The following is a 17,871-nucleotide window of genomic DNA, read 5'->3' as shown; positions in this document are numbered from 1 at the left end:
CAAAAACTAGCACATGGAGTTAAGTTTGTAGATTTTTTTTTTTTTTTTTTTGGTGGTACTGGGGTTCCTGGAAGCCCTTCTACCTCCGGGCTACACTCCCAGACCTATTTTTACATTTTTTATTTGGAAACAGGGTCTCCTAAGCCAGCGTGCAGGGCTAGCTTCGAACCTGCGCGATCCTCCTGTCTCTGCCTCCCAAGCGCGGGGATTACAAGCGTGCGCCACCACGCCCGGCTGTAGATTTTTTTTAACACATGGCTGTTACAGTGGTTTTTGTTTTTAACATAGTGCATTGTACATTTCTACTTTCTTCTTCAAATGATAAAACTTCGTAGAATGCTTTAAAAAAGCATTCTTCAAAGGTCATTCTGTCCCCAAATCAGGATTGTCCAAGTCACCCATGGAATAGTTTCAAACTGCTTGAATTAAGAAAAAGTACCAGCTTTTCAATTTCATGAAATATACCTGTTGCAGATAGAGAAGACGGAAAAGGAAAACTAGGGAGTACTGAACACGTGAGTGCAGTGTCCTATCTATATGATAGCAGGCATATAAATCAAGTGACAGCGGGGAGTGGTGGCGCATACTTGTAATCCCTGCCCTTGGGAGGCAGAGACAGGAGGATCACGTTGGTTCAAAGCCAGCCTCACTGGCTTAAGAGATCCTGTTTCCAAATAAAATATAAAAATAGGTCTGGGATTGTGGCCCGGAGGTAGAAGGGTTTCATCCCCAGTACCACCAAAAAATAAAGTGACAGAAATATATTCTTTAGAGTTTATAATAAAAATGTTGGAAAAGGCAATGCTATTAAATTATTTATGCTTCAAATTTCCAGGTGTTTGGGGAATAGAGTGAATAATGTTGAGAAAGCTTATTGGTGAGATGTAGCAATAGGATTCTGTCCTGAATCTGTTTCTATCACCAGCTTTCAGGCAAAGAGAACAACAATAAATTGTACCTTAGTATGATAAGTATTAGGAATTTGTGTACTAGTAATTGAGTTCACATTGAATATTTTGGAAAGAACGTTCTAATATTTATTTAAACCACAAATAGTATGTTATCAAGTGCATAACAATTTTAACAAATTGTACTTAAAATTATCTTGCTTGATCCTTCAGTCGAAGGCAAGATAAACATTAATGTTTCCATATTACAATAAGGAATTTAAAGAGAAATTAGATGGTTCTCATGAATTCACACAGCCAATTGTTTGCAAAAGGAAGAATAGGATCCGGTTTTTCTTTACTTAGCAATAAGACATAATTTAACCCAAATCTAATTTCAAAGTGAAGGATACCCCAAAGGAGAGCAATATAAAGCACAGGTGTTTCAAATATGTTAGTCAAAATAATAGATTTTTTGATACTAGGGATTGAACCCAAGGGCATTATACCTCTACAATATACTGTTTTAGTTTTTATTTTGAAACAGGGCTTTGCTAAATTTCTGAGGGTCTAAGTAGCTGAGGCTGACCTCAAACCTGTGATCCTCCTGTTTTAGCCTCCCAACTACTGGGATGCACCGTTTTGTCTGACTAAAAGAATTTTATATAGAGTAATGATATTGTACATTTCTTTTGTAAAATACAGAATGTAACTTTTATCATTTATTATTATTATTATTATTACGTGTGTTTTACTGGAGATTAAGTCCAGAGGCTTTGCCTCTAAACTATTCTCCCAACCCTATTTTATTTTTTGTTCTGAAACAGGATTTCACTAGGTTGCTGAGAATATTGTTACATTGCTGAGGCTGTCCTCAAACCTGCAATCCTCCTGTCTCAGCCTTCCAGGTAATGGGATTACAGACATGTACCTTCATACTTGGTTAAAGTATAAATTTAAATCACATTCCATGTCCTATCTCTGACTTCTAGTTATCCCAAAATAATGCTCCAAAGGCATGCATCTGTATTTCTGGAGATAAGTAATTGGCTAAATGAAATAGATAGATTAGGATGGGAGTTCCTATGCAAGACTTCCAGAGGAAAAGAAGAAAACACTCCCATGCACAATCTACTATCTCCAGAAAGCTTCAGAATAGAAACTATGCAAGCCGTGTGTGGTGGCGCACACTTGTAATCCCAGCATTCGTGAGGCTGAGAACAGAGGACTGGTTTGCAGACAGCCTCAGCTACTTAGTGAGGCCCTCTGCAACTTAGTGAGACCCTGTTTCAAAAAAAGAATAAAAAATAGGGCAGGGGGTGTAGTGTGAAGCTCACATGATTCTGGGTTCCATCCCCAGACCCGCAAAAAAAAAAAAAAAAAATACACAAAGCTTTTAGTTTCCAAAAGAAAACAAACAAAACAAGGCTGAAACATTGCCACCTTTATGCTCCTGTCTGGAATGTGCATGAATCATTTCTCTATTTTTCTATTACATCTCTTATTACCTGTGTTTTAGAAAGACAATCACAAGCGGACAACAAAAAAGATAATCACAAGTCCAACCAATGTGACCCGATTTTATATTCCTACAATGAAGAATAAATGCATGTGAGGGAAAAAAAAGGTGTTCTTTTTTTTGGCAGACCAAAGGAATTGTGAAGATGGGGTTTCTAATTCCATGAACTGAGTTTGAGTAGCCAGCCAGCCAAACTCCTTGAGTTCAGGGCTATCTCTAATGTCTTACATATAGTTGATTTCTAGTAAGTATTTTTAATTAAACAAATGGAATAGTGAATAGATGATTCCTAACTATGAAAATTTCAGTCACTTATAACACTTCTTATTTTGGTTTCCTTAGAAAAGTCCTAATATATTATGTTGCATACGTTTTATTATTCTCTATTTATGGATGAAGGAACCCAAGTAGACAATCATGATTTTCAAATAATTTTCCATGAAGCTGTACTATATTTTTAAAAAGATAATGATAATACATCATTCTTATCTATGGAGATAATTCTCTAGTGTGTTTGACATAAGTATTCAGACTGTGCCATGGATCTTAGGTAGATGAAAAAATGAAAAGACAGGATCAAGATATCTGACCTCAGTGGGACCAATAATTGACATGATCATTTTATTTCCTATCTAGATATATCTGTGACTGTACAGGTAGTGGGTTCATGGGGATACACTGTGAGACCCCGATGCCTCTTTGTTGGTCAAGACCTTGTCACCATAATGCTACCTGTGAAGACAGTGTGGACAATTACATTTGCCACTGCTGGCCTGGTAAGTGACAAAGCATCTTTAACCATTTTTTTTCTTTAGAATAGAAAAATTTGAGCTAGGTATGGAGGCATAACTCTAGAATTCCAGTACTTGGGAGGCTGAGGCAGGAAGATAGCAGGCCAGAGTTGGCAACTTAGTGAGACCCTGTTTCAAAATAAAAAATAAAATAGAGCTGAGGGTGTTGCTCTATAGTGGCACAACACTTCCCACCGCACACACAAATAGAAAAAAACACGTATAGCAAGTGAAACAAAAAGTTCTTGTTAAAGGTTTTAAGCAAACTCTTTCTTATAGCCCTCATCATTTAGTTGTGTTCTTTAGTGCTCACAAATACTATTACACTATACATTGTCTAACATAGCTGACCAAGCCCTTGACTCTGGAGAAAACAGATAGGAAAAGTCAATGGGAAGATTAAAATCAGTATAGTTTTTATGGGGAAAGGTACACTGGAAGATGATTTCTTTTTTTTCTAAAGATACTCTCTAAGAACCAGATGTAATATCATCTGCCTGTAATCCCTGTACTTGGGAGCCTGAGAGGAGGATCACAGTTTTGAAGGCAGACTTAACAATTAAGCAAGGCCTTCAACAACTTAATTAAGACCCTGTTGCAAAAAAAAAAAAAAAAAAAAATTAGGGCCAGGCATGTAGCTTGGAAATCAAATGCCCCTAGGTTCAATGGTTCAATCTCTAGTAACACACACACGCGCTCGTGCACGCACATACACACACACACACACACACTCTCACACACTATTCTTTATTCTCTTAGATACCAGGAATATACAGAAACCCATTAGACAATGGTATAATGCTAGGAACTAAATAACAACAGTTTTAAGTCAACCATTGTAGGCTCTATAGCTAGCATCTAGTGGCCCATTCATTGCTTTCTAAAGGAAAGAAGAAGGAGAGAAAGAGGAAAGAAGAATGAACCAGTGGCAGATGCCCAGAGAAAACAGCGTGTCTAGTTGTGGAGCTTTAAGTCATGGTTCAAAACTGTTGAACTCTGTGGCGTTGCTGGCAAAGATACGGGGTTAGTCACAAGACTGAAGCCAGATCACAAAGCCACTTGCAAATCATGGGGCAGGGAAGTTGTGTAATCTCACCTGTTCATTTATTTATTTTTATATGCTTTTATTCATGCATTGTAGTTTCACTTCATAATGGAGTTCACAGTGATAGTGACATACATGCACACAGCACTTGGTGAGTTCCACGTGTTAATTAAAAAAAAAAATCTTCCTGGCAGCCTAGTTTAACTTAATCCAGAGAAATAAAACTAAAGGCGGAGAATCTTGTGAGAGGAATTCTGTAGGGTTTCAAACAGAGATGAGCCCATTTTCCATAACTAAGACAGAGGTGGTGGAGTCAAGGGGTCATATAGGAGGTGAAATGATGTGTGCAGATTTAGGACAGTTCTGCCTCTGGGTTTCTGTCTTAGGTTGTTGACTGAATATAGTTTCACCGAGAAATAAAACTCAGAATATCATCGTTCTCTGTTCTTGTTGATATATACAATGGGACTAAATGCCCCAAACTATATCTAAAAAAAATTCTATTTCTTTGAATCTTGAAAACCCTGCCTCTGAGTACAGTGATAGAAATCTACTGAGATAATTGTCTAGAATCCTCTTTTCAAAAGTAATTATAAGAAGTATCAGTTTCCTTAGATACTTAGAAGTTTTCTTGATTCCCAGATATGATTGGATATGTTAAAAACAAACAAACGAACAAACATAATATGAGAACCCTGGGGACTTTACTCAGTATCATATTGTTTCTTTGTACAGAATGTTATAGAAAAACTTGTTAAAATTATTGAACACAGTCTTGACTGAAGGAGTCTATTTATATCTGTGGTTAAAGAGAATAGCAAATAAAATTCCACCAGGCCTCCGTGGTGGGGACAGGACTTGCAAAACCATAAATCATAACCTTCCTAATGCTCACGATTGAAATGAGATAATGCATGAGCCAAAAAGGAAAAATAAGGATTTATGATGGTTCTAAATTACCTCCAAACCTGACCTATGCATGAATCTTGAGTCTTAGAATGGGAAGGAAATTGAAAATAGTTCAAGCTTCCTTCAGGAAGTCCACTGTAGCACAACAAATATCAGCCTATAAAAGCTGGTTATGAAAATGATTATTTAGTGAATATTTGTATTGCCTTAAGTATGCAATAAAGTATTTAAGAAGTAGACATTCAAGTATAAGAAACTTTGGGGGGAGAGTTACAATAGAGGGTTGTGAGATCTCAGTATCACATATTCTTTTAGTTGTTTTTTTTTTTTTTTCAAATCTTTCTTCTTTAGATGGTTTCGAGAGTCCCCAAGAGTCATATGTAACAAATATATTATGCTGTTGGGCAATATAATTTATGTTGTGGTTATAACTTGACATATGACTCCCTTCAGGTTTTGACTAAAGTTACAAAGGGAACAATCACATTATCTTCTCATTATTTGCTTATTAGTAGTCAGTTCTCTGGTTCATGAACTGAGCCAGAATGACAGTCTAAATTGTGGCTATTTATATCATCAAGTGGTTTTATTATAGTTTCATTAAGTCATTGATGGAAAGTCCACTTCTTACATTTTTCTCAGTCCTGGAGTGGTGAATAGGATCTATACAGTCCCTATTTTTGTAGAACTTACAGTCTGCCAAGGGAGGAAACTTTATTTATACTTATTTATACAAATACAAATATAAATATAAAACTTTATATTCATCTATATATTTATAAGTACAGATAAAAACATAAAACTTCATTCTCATATTTATCTTATGTAATATAAATATATTAAAATATGATAAAAATATAAACTTACATGTGATTATAATAGAATATAATTTATATTTATGTAATATAAACAAAACTTTATATTATTTATACAAATAAATTTATTATTAAAATCATTAAATGAGTAATGAAAGAAAGGGATTGAATGGCATGAGAGAAAATAAGAGGCTCTTATATACATCTGTCCATAAGGGAAAGTTATTCTGAGAAAATAATTCAAGATAAAATTGAAAACTGCATGGGCTGCTGGAGCCAGCCGGCAAAAGTACAGGTTCCGAAGAGAGGAGTAAGGATGAAATAATATAACTCTAAGAATTTAATTCCAAATATTATTTATTCCTAAACATGGAAGGATTGCCAGTCCACTCCCTGGTCGATAGCTCTATTGGCTGATCATGGGGCTTCTTCTCTTCTGGTATTTATAGTTTTTAGCTTTAGGTTACCCCATGAGAAAATCAAGTCCAATGAGAAAGACAAGTCCAAAGTCCAGGCAGGTCAAACAATACCCTGTTGCAACACAAACAACACAAACCTAGCCTTAGCTCAGACAAAACAATAGCATCATTAGCATTAATTACTTTGAAGTTCCTTGACCCCAAACCTTGCTGACTCTGGGCTGAAGGACAGTCAGAAGTATGCTTTTAGTAAAGATAAGGGGAAGACCTTAATGGCTTCCCACAATGGGCCAAGGAAAGGCTTAGAGGAGAATTTTCTAGAGGAGAGGGTGGGATTATGAAGACCTTGGGGTAGAAAACATTCTTAGGAAAGAAGAAGGAGTGTGGGGTAAGATGGGAATGTTGAGATAGAAAAATGGTCAAATAATAAAAGAGTTCTTAGGTCATATTAAGAATTGTGATATGGGGTTACTGTATTTTTAAAGTAAAATATATACAGTAATTTTATTTACAAGTTTTATAATTTGGGATTGTGAATTTTGCTTTAAAAACATATTTCCCTAACTCCAATTCGAATGACAATAATTCAGAACCCAAACAACAACAAATGCTGCGAAAATGTGGAGAAGTGGGAACTCTAAAACATTGTTGGTGGGATTGCAAATTACTGCAACCACTTTGGAAAACAGTATGGAGGATCCTCAGAAGAATGGGAATGTAAGCTTACCATTTGATCCAGCAATACCACTTCTGGGTATCTACCCAAAAGAAAGGAAATCAAATTACCAAACTTACCCATGTGTATCTATGTTCATAGCTGCACCATTCACCATTGCCAAACTATGGAACCAGCCAAGATGTCCATCAACAGACGAATAGATTACAAAACTGTGGGACATGTACAGAATGGAATTTTACTCAGCCATAAAAAACACAATTACATAATTTACAAGGAAATGGATGGAAGTGGAGGACATTATGCTAAGTGAGATTAGTCAGTCACAAAAAATAAGAAATCAGGTGCTCTCCCTAATATGCAAAAGCTAGGGAGAAATGGGTCATAGAAGGATCTCTAGATGAAGAAGATTCTATAGATGAGCAAATAAGGCTACCTGAGGGAATGGGAGGGGGAAAGAGGGAGATTCTCTAATGCACATGATGTTCTTTAACAAACATATTGAAGTCAATCACTGAACCATGCATGAGAAGGAGAAAGGGGGAGGGAATGGGGCGGGAATTGGGTAAGGGCTAAGTGGGTGATGTGTGCATGTATGGTTCTACCTACCATCTTGTAGCCTATTGAGATGTATGACTACAATGTACCAGTAAAAATTTTTTTAAATTAAAAAATAAAAACGTATTTCTCAAGCTGGGTATGGTACTTGGTAGTTGGTGATACGTGGGAGGCTGAGACAAGAAGACCAAAGGTTTAAGGTCTGCTTCAGCAACTTAGTGAGTTTTCAGCAACTTAGTAAGACCCTGTTTCAAAAGAAAAAAAAATGAAAGGAGACTGGGGCATAACTCCAAGGTAGAGTTATGGGTTCAAATATCATCCCTTTCCCAAAACAAATAAGCAAACACACACACACACACACACACACACACACACACACACACACACACACACACCCATATTTCTCAGCAGACGTTGGTGGCGTTGCTGAGACGCTTAGGTGACCATGAAGTATAAATTCACTTGTATACTAGGTTTAATGATGCTCTTTTAAGAACTTTCTTCATCCGTCTTGTCCTTTCACAGAATAGCTGATACCTTAACATCCCATTAAGTTTACATTTTGGGGCTAGCACTACACATAGCATATAAATATTGATAAAACAATAAAAATAGTTTAATCAATAACAAAAAAGATATAAAACCTCACTTTGGTCAATAAACATTTGAAAAATATTAAAACAAATAGTACCTGGGGGAAATTTAAACTAAAGCAAGATTTTTTTTATATTCATCCAAGTGCTGAATAGTTTTGTATTTGATGATAGCAAATGTTGACAAGGGTTTGGAGCTATGTACACACTCACCTGCTTCTGGATAATATGTAAATGAAACAAAGACTCTATAGGAATTTTCTAATTTCTACTGAAACAAAACTGTTCATAACTTATAACTTAGAATTTCTATTTGTAGGCCAAAACACCAGGATTTTACTCAAACATTTACACAAGCAAGCATATATAATAATTTTGTTGTGCAATTATAATAGTAAAATGTATATAAAACCAATAATGGAATGATTGTTGTATATCCATATTGTGGATTACTTGGCAGTTGTTAATAATTATGAGTTGGATCTATCTTGCCAGCATAGTTAAACTGTGCAAGGGATTAAAAAATATAAGTTTCAGAAAGATGCATATAGTGCAATTCCAATTCCATAAAACACACTTGCACATGCAAGTAAATAGATACTGTTTTTTTTTTTTTTTTTTTTGGTGGTACTGGGGTTCCTGGAAACCCTTCTACCTCCGGCTACACTCCCAGACCTATTTTATTATTTTTTATTTGGAAACAGGGTCTCTTAAGCCAGTGTGGCTGGCTTTGAACCTGCGCGATCCTCCTGTCTCCGCCTCCCAAGCTTGGCGCCCGGCTGATACTTTTTTTTTCAGGTGCAACGAAGGAAAAAGTTTAAGTAGGGAGCTTTCTTTTACACTCAATTTCTTTTATAAGGTGGTAATTTATTCATTAAAAAAATTTCTAATAAAATTACCTAGCTAAGTCTGTGCAAATATAATTAATTCACCTTTCTCTCACACAGAATATCAGAAAACAATTCTTTACCTGTACTTTGAATTTTGTGTGTGTGTACTTTGAGGGGAAGAATTTAAGGTAAATCTGTGGGTACTGCTGACTTTTTGGCTCTTTCTTAAAAACAAACAAATCTTTCTTTGTTTTGTTTTTTGTACCAAAATTCAAGCAATTGGAATCTTCATTAAATTCAAGTAAGCGATACGCCATTTTATTAAATGTTCAGGTTAAACCATTGTTACTCCCCATTTTATCTGAGGCCTTTAGTGATCAAATCTTTCTAAGAAATGTTGGGCCAAAATTGCACAAGCGATTCCAATGCTGCTGCTGTTCATTTCTGTGGAAAGTCCCTCTTACCTACTGGGCTCCCCTCGCCAGCTCTTTGAGCACAAGCAACTTGCTAATTGGTGCCCGCACAGTGGTCAGCCTCCTTTCAGGCATATGCTCTAGAATTGAAGAGCTTCGACTCAGCAGCTTCTCTGCGCTTTTATCCTGCAGGATACACGGGGACCCAGTGTGAGACCGACATAAACGAATGCATCAGTCACCCCTGCCAGTCAGGTGGGGAGTGTGTGGAATTGTCCTCAGAGAAACAGTATGGGCACGTTGCTGGGCTGCCCCCCTCCTTCAGCTACCGAGGAGCCTCAGGCTATGTTTGCATCTGTCCGCCTGGATTCACAGGTGAGACTGGGGAGGGAGGAAATGGCTTGGTGCATTTTGTGGCTGACCATGGGTTGATTTAACCAGCTGGTGTCTTAGCAGGAAGACAAGCTCTGAGTGAACTCTGTTGACACGGCACTAAGGGTCCCCCTTGTGGGCATTACACATATCTTGGCTTTCATAGACTTCCGTGACTCATGAGGAAAATGTAAAAATAGGGATAGAAGTGTATCAGCGGGGAAATATTTTTATATGTTTAACTGGGAATTGCTGTGCGTCTCGAATCATTTACCTTAAGTGGCAAAGTTATCAGAATTTTTACATTATTAAATATGATAAATGATGTTTTATTTATTGCCAATAACATTACCATATTTATTTATATGTACACATTGGGATCAACTATCTAGTTTCAAATGATATTCATCTAGTCTATAGCTAAAGTCATTCTGTGTCTCAAATTTAAATTATTGCTTTATTTTTGTTTATAGCATTCTTACTCAAAAACCCAGAGGTTTCTGTTTGTGTCCGCTTCGTGATCTGAAAAGTCACAGAATTTTTATATAGCCCCCAATTTATTAATAAGTAGCCATTCACCATGAATGCATAGATACTATTGAGAAAGCTAATTGCAGTTTAGATTTTTTCAATTTAATTTAATTTAATTTTTTATTTTAATTTTTTCAGTTGATTATGAAGTGATTGGTACTTCAGAAAAATAAGATTTTATTGGAAATTTCCGAGAAGAGTAATAAGGAATAAAAATGGGGGGGGTCGATTCACACCTACAATTTCTTTTAATATTTCAACTTTGAAGGTTAATCTTTGATTAAAGATTAAGGTTAAATCTTTGATTTATGGAAGTGTTGGGTTGTGCCAGTGTTTGTGGAGAGGTTGCTGTAGCAGATACTTACTTGTTTATTCTCTGTGACTTATCAGGAAGGAGAAAACCTCTCTAGGGTTGATGTCAGAAGAACTGGTACTTTCCCTGAACAATTCTACAAAATTTGTTTCTGTCTGCACTCCATGGTTTCTAGTAAGAAGTCCTCCCGTTGAAATTTAAGTTTCCTAGGGTAATGCATCATTTTTTTCTGGATAGTTTCTGCTTGTCTTCAGTAACTTTTTTCTCTGTCTTTAGTTTTCAAAAGTCTGTTTATAAACTGGGCATGGTGGTGCATGCTTGTAATCCCAAGTACTTGGGAGGCTGAGATAGGAGATCGCAGGTTCAAAGCCAGCCTCGACAACTTAACGAGGCCCTCCAAAATTTAGTGAGACCTGTTTCCAAATAAGAAATTAAAAAAAAATCAGACTGGGGGGTCTAGCTCAGAGGTAGAATGCCTCTGGGTTCAATACCCAGTGCCACACACACAAAAAAAGTTTGTTTATGATGTGTCTTGGTGTTTATTTATTTGGGTTTATTCCATTTGGGATGTACTCCATGTATTAGTCAACTTTCTGTTACTATAACAAATGAGTGAGATAAATAAACTTAATAAGAGAAAAAGTTTGTTTTGGTTTATAGTATTAGAGGTTTCAGTTCATGGCCACTTGGCATCGTGGTCTTTGGGCTGTTAGGCAGTAAATTATGGCACAGAGTACGAGGCAGAGGAGGTTGCTCATCTTATGCTGGCCAGAAAGTGAACTAAGAAGTGCTGAAGCCCAATACCACTTTCAAAGGCATGCCCCCAGTGACTTAACTTACTAAGTCCTATCCTACAATGTTTCCACAACCTCCCAGTACTGTCACAGGCTGATGACCAAGCTCTAACACATGGGACTTATGGGACCTTTGGGGGACCACTCATCCAAATCACAGAACTCAACTTTGCAAGTCTTCGGATTTATGTCTTTTGCCAAATTTGGGAAATTTTCAGCCAATTTTCTTCTTTATGAGCCGTCAGCTCCACCGATTTGTTCTTCCACTTCTAGGACTCTGATCATACAAATCTTGGTTCTTTCTTACCCACAGGTTTCTGAAGGTCTTCTCAGTTTTTTCCATATATTTTCTCTCTGTTGCTCAGATTGGGCAAATTCTATTGATCTGGCCTCAATTTCCCTGATTCCTTCCTTTTTCATCTTCTCTTTATTTAAGACTGGGCTACCACACCCTGTTCTATTTCCTGTTTTTGAAATTAACGTTGGAGATATGTTTATTACTCTTCACTGATAGGGTGATAATCTTTCATATTAAGAATATTTGCATGTATAATGTCATTTTTCTTATTTTTTGTAATATAAAGCTGGCATATTAGCAGAGAAGAAAAATAACCTACAACATTGAAGGATAATACCCAAAAGATGATAATCGAGAGAGTCTGAGAAGATAGGAAATGAGAAATAATAAAGACAGAAGCATAGAAGTCAGGGCATCCCAGTGAGAAAAGCCAAACTCCCCTGAAGGACATTAGATTTTATTCAGGGTTTCTCCTGGGATTCCCACCAAGTAAAGCAAAATATCATCGTTCAGAGAAACCAAAAGCGTCATTCAGTAAGATAATAGAGAAGAAACGGAGTGAAGGAGTGCATGCCTGTAATCCCAGTACTTGGGAGGCTGAGATTAGAGGACCAAAGGTTCAAGACCAGCCTCAGCAACTTCATGAGGCTCTCAGCAACCTAGCGAGACCCGTTTCAAAGCAAAACATAAGTTTATTCTAAAGGATTGAGAATATAGTTCAGAAGGTAGAAGGCCTCTGAGTTCAATCCCCAGTGCCACAAAACCCCCCAAAAAGATAACTGAGAAGAAAATCTAAGGATTTATTTATGTATTTTAATGATTAAAGCTGAAACATGCCTCTAGATGCAACAATCATTACTATTCTCTAATTCCTCCAAATCAAGTAAAAAATCACCCTGGCAAAATATCCTTGCATCTTGTCATAGATATTTGTGCCCATAGCTTCTAATATCACATTAACATGAGAATAGAGCATGCAAACTTGATTTAAAAGTCTGTGAATTTACATCAACCCACACATTCACATCATTCCAATGATAAGCTAAATCAATCTGTAATTGGAAAAGTCTAGCTTTTGAATAAAACTGTTCAGTCCAGTCCAAAATCAGTAAATTTTCCTTATTTTGTTTGACCACCCTTGACCACTACTAGAAGGAATGTTGGCTGCTGCATTCAGTATGGTTTAGCTTTCGAGTCAGGGGCACTAAGCTCAGTTCAAGGAATATAAGATAAAAATTTAAATGTTCTCTTCCCCAGAAAAACTGAAAGCCTGTGAGGAAAAAGACATGCAACAATGTAAGACAAGATAACTGGCAGAGTAGAGCTATATAAAGGTAAACTCAGAGAAACCAATAAAGAAGACTTACTTATGTTCTAAGATAGAATTTAATGGGAATTATATGACCCCACATAGCTTGATAAGTTATCACTTTTTAATGCCATTGAAGATGTTACTTCTGATAATTGAAGAAGGATCCCATGACCTGGGTGTTGTCCTTGAACTATCCTATCCTAAACCAACCAATCTAAACTGGAAATAATTGATTGCTTTTGTTTGCTTTTATTATTTCTTGTTGTTGTTGTTGTTGTTGTTGTTGTTGTTGTTGTTACTTGGGATTGAACCCGGGACATTCTACAACTGAGCTATATCCCCAGCCTTTTTAAATTTATATATATTTTATTTGAAACAGGGTCTCGTTAGGTTGTTGAGAGCCTTGTTAGATTGCTGAGCGTCTCACTAAGTTGCCTACACTGGTCTTGAACCAGCAATCCTCCTGTCTCAGACTCCACATACTGGGACGGCAGTTATGCCCCATCATACAGCTCGACTAATGTTTTTAATATTAACATTTTATTTATATTTATCAAAGTATGCTTTTAATAATACCTTTAACAAGTTTTGAAATATGTATAAATCAAGTTCAATTTTCAACTCTTTCACGTGGCATTTCCAAATAGCATCTATTCCAACTAAAAAGAACACCGTGTCTGGTCCCCGGAACTCCACACTGTTGCCTCTGAGCCTGGGATTTTATTCTGTTCCACCCATCTGCTCTCTGCAATGGAGAGAACCAAAAAGTGCAGCAGGGGACCCTGTGAAGTCCTGGCTTCAAACCTCACGCAGAAATAGCAGGGTTCTTAACAATAAACACCCCGATGAGAGCCACCTGGCACGGTGGCTGCGCACAGAGCGCTTGTTCTCCGGTTCAAGCACAATGTGCTATAAATGGAGTTTTCACTTTATATTGAAAATCAAGTCCTGTCACTTTACCTAAATCCAACTAAATGTTGGGCCAGAGTTTCAAGTAGTCACGAAGCAACCAGCCATCTAGGACAGCCAATTGCTCCTAAAGAGACATATTTAATAGAACTTGTTCATTTGCTGACTTCATGTTTTAGGCCCATTGTTCTTGAAGATACATTTTTTCTTATAACTTCAAGTTTGAGAATATAGATTCTTTTTTGTTTTGTTTTATTTTTGGCACTGGAGACTAAACCCAGAGGTATTCTACCGCTGAGCTACACTCCAGTCTTTTTTATTTTTAACTTTGAAACAGGGTTTCATTAAGTTGCTAAGGGTCTCCCTAAGTTGCTGAGGCTGGCCTGGAACCTCCCACCATAGCCTCCCAAGCTCTGGAATTAGAAGCATATATCACCGTGCCTGACTTTATTTTCTAATCTTGAAGTGCTAATGATCTAGAAGATTAAGACTTTGGACATCTTATTTTAACTAACTCTCTAGAAACTCTTATGTAATCTCATCCTTTACATCCCACATAGATGATGTTTACAACATCTAAATTTTAATCTCCAGCCTTAGCCTTTCTCTTAAACACCCTTCAACTCTCCCATTCAGATGACTAAAATGATTCTCAGTCATAATGCACCCCACATAAAAACTTTATTTTCTGCCTCTAAGATTCTAAAAGAAAGAAATCAGGCTAAAGAAAAGACAAAATCCAACACACACACACTCACACACACACACACACACTCACACACACACACACACACTCACACACACACATGAGCACATGCACTTAAAGAATAATAAAAACACTTGCCCACAATCATTAATAGTGACAACATATTAGCGAAGTTGGCCAGACCCTAAGTCTAAAAGTCATACTTGTCCTCTCTTCCTTTGCTATCCCACACCTTTCATCTGCAGATTCTGTTGGCTCCTCCTTCAAGAAGTATTCCAAGCACAGTGATGCTCCCCCATACTCAGCTGCTTTAGATGGAGCCACCGGCAGATCTCACCTTGGAGACTGCAACGGGCTGAGTTTCTGGTGTGCTTCATCTTTGACTTCCTGAGTTCATTCCCCACGCAGCTTTAGAGTCACTTGCAATGTGCATCAGATCACGAGTTTTCCATTTAAATACTCTGATGGTTCATACCATCCCTAGAATAAAACCCAGACTCCTTGACATGCTCCACAAGCCCTTCCATGATCTGCCTGCGATCTGCCTCTTCAAACTCACTGTATTAGGGTTTGCTAGAGTAATAGAACTCACTGGAGGTGTATGGAGTGCAGGGGATTTATCAGATCAGCTTGCAGTCCAAAGCAGTGTCATCTCCTGTGGCCACCGGCACACGGAGAGCCTGAGGAACCAGCAGCTGATTGAATGATCCAAGAACTGGAGTCTCAGAATCAGAGTGACTGATAATGCAGTCCCAGTCCACCGTGGAAAGGCCAGGAAACTCTCTGGAGAAACGATGGTGACAGTCCAGTTCAAAGAGCCAATAACCTAGGAAAGAGCAGATGGGTTTTCCAGGAAGAAGCACACAGGCCGACAGGCAGCTTTCTCCTTTTTATCCAGGTCCAGCACTTCTCAGAACAGTGCTGCCCACCTTCAGGGCAGGACTTTCCCTTTAATCAGCCTTTACATAAGCCAATCATCTCTTCAACGCACCCAAACTCACATCGTCTTTGATGTCTCCTAATCCAGTCAAGTTGACAACCTGGATTAGCCGTCCACTGATGTTCCACTCTCCTCTCTCTAGCTAGACGGGATTCTTGAAGACACTCTATGAGGCGAAATTCACTCCTTTCTTGGGGTCTTTTCATATACTTTTTTCTTTGGTTGGAAGATTCCAGATCTTTGAATGGTAATTTCTTTACCTTTTTAGATCTTGTTGCAAATGTTCCTTTTCCAGAGAGATCTTTTGGGCTCTCCCTAAATAAAATGCCACCTCTCTCCATACCCCTAGACATAGATACACATTCTCTACTTTTTTCATATTTCTTCACAGTATTTATCATGACAGATTATTATGTACACATACACACATATACATACATGTACATATTCACATTTTATTTTACTTTTTAAAAAAATATTTGTTTCATTTTATGTTTGTTTCCACTTGCCCAGCCCTGACTAGAGTTGTTCACCACAAAAGACTTGGAATGCCTTGTTAACAACCACAGCCTTGGGAGTTAGCACATTGCTTAGCTCATAACAGGAGATCCAAACAAATAAATGTTGAATACAAAAAAAAAAAAAAAAATTCAGTTGAAACTTCAGTCAAATCCCAGGACTCTCAGTGGCAAATACCAATCATCATCAACCCACAATGTGAAGTAAAGTTTTGCCTTTAACGGCTAAAAAACTTTAACCTTGGGAATGTTGTTTTTCTAAGCCAGAAAGAAAAGATTCTCCGTGCTAAATTGTAGAGATTCTTCTCCAGGACTTGGGAGGGAGAAACCTGAGAGAGGAAACCGAACAGCTACCTGATGGGCAGCTGCCCTGAACACGGGACAGTTGACTGATGACCAACTGTCCTGAAATGAAAGCAACAGCTACCTGACGAGCAGCCGTACTGAAATGTAACTGCCTGATGAGCAACTACCCTGAAAATGAATGCACGGACAATTGCCTGATGAGCAACTGACAAAGTTTATTCTCTAAAACCAAGATTTTATATCCTTCCCCAGTGAAATTAATCACCAGATCCCAGTAAAAAAGTGAAAACACCAAAGAACAATAGTGAGGCATTAAGTGAAAGACATGTAAATCACCAATCATAAACAAGACAAAAGGAAGACAGACCTGTGATGTCACAGGTCTTGTGATTAAGATCAGCCCCCTGACCTTGCAGGTGGGTCCTGGGGGGGCAAATTCTGGAAAGACAATGGTCATGCCCAGAGTTTTGGAGAATTCCACCTTTCATAGAATCTCCTTTAACTCTTTCAGGAACCTTTTGTTCCTCAGGCTTCATCCATGTCCTCCATCACTAAATGGCATTTATTGAGGCTCAAAATTCTTTTTTTTTTTTTTTTTTTTTTTTTTTTTTTTGGTGGTACTGGGGGTGGAACCCAGAGGCTTTCTATCTCCGGGCTATACTCCCAGAACTTTTTTATATTTTATTTGGAAACAGGGTCTCCTGTCTCAGCCTCCCAAGTGCAGGGATTACAAGCATGGGCCACCACATCCGGCGAGGCTCAAAATTCTAACTCCAACTACAATCTGTGTCAATTTTGATAAATTGTATTTTTCATGCAGAGTGATATATCATAATTTGAAAATTGTTTCTGATTGACCTTCCATTTTCGAGAACATGAAACACTTTAAGTTTCTCAGCTCAGTTTCTCCCAATCGAGAAGTTAAAGATTTATAAAGAAAGGCTCAAGTGTATAATAAAAGCTTTTATTTTGTGAAAATCTTTAGTTAAAAAAAATAAATTATTTACAATTTTATTGAACTGAATGTATAAGGTCCTATTTTTAAAAACTTAACAGTTTTACTAAAACCATAGAAATCAGGATTTGGGACATTAGGGTCATTTGTGCAGTGAAACATATTATAGTGTAAAACAGAGTTGGCCAAACTCCATGACTGTCAAACCCTCTCGCACTGTCTTTCACTAAAGTGCATATTTATAGTTTGTTGGTTTGTGACAAAATTAATTTCACCATCCAGATGTTTTCACCATCCAGATGTTTAGCAGGACTGACCTAGTGGAGTTAGCATCTCAAGACAGAGCCACCAAGTTTCATTGGCATAATAATACTATTTGGCTATTTTTATTTGAACTTCCTGAGTTACTTTTCACAGTGTGAACAAAGTGGGGAGGTAGATAGGATGGAACTGTGCAGGTAA

General features: G+C 37.5%; 1 protein-coding gene across 1 annotated transcript in view; it reads left to right on the top strand.

The window, feature by feature from the left end:
* The window catches only part of CRB1 (crumbs cell polarity complex component 1), a gene marked incomplete at both ends in the record, with an annotated part of 205,449 nt that overhangs the window by 59,940 nt on the left and 127,638 nt on the right, over positions 1 to 17,871 (top strand). Inside the window, 2 exons of the mRNA XM_080698743.1 lie at positions 3,043 to 3,182; positions 9,648 to 9,830. Of these exons, the coding sequence (XP_080554869.1) occupies positions 3,043 to 3,182; positions 9,648 to 9,830 (323 nt within the window). The remainder of the gene's footprint in view (positions 1 to 3,042; positions 3,183 to 9,647; positions 9,831 to 17,871) is intronic.

The sequence above is a fragment of the Muscardinus avellanarius genome, assembly GCF_963383645.1.
Source record: "Muscardinus avellanarius genome assembly, chromosome: 7".
NCBI classification, from domain to species: Eukaryota; Metazoa; Chordata; class Mammalia; order Rodentia; family Gliridae; genus Muscardinus; species Muscardinus avellanarius.
This window is presented reverse-complemented; position numbering and strand designations above follow the sequence as displayed.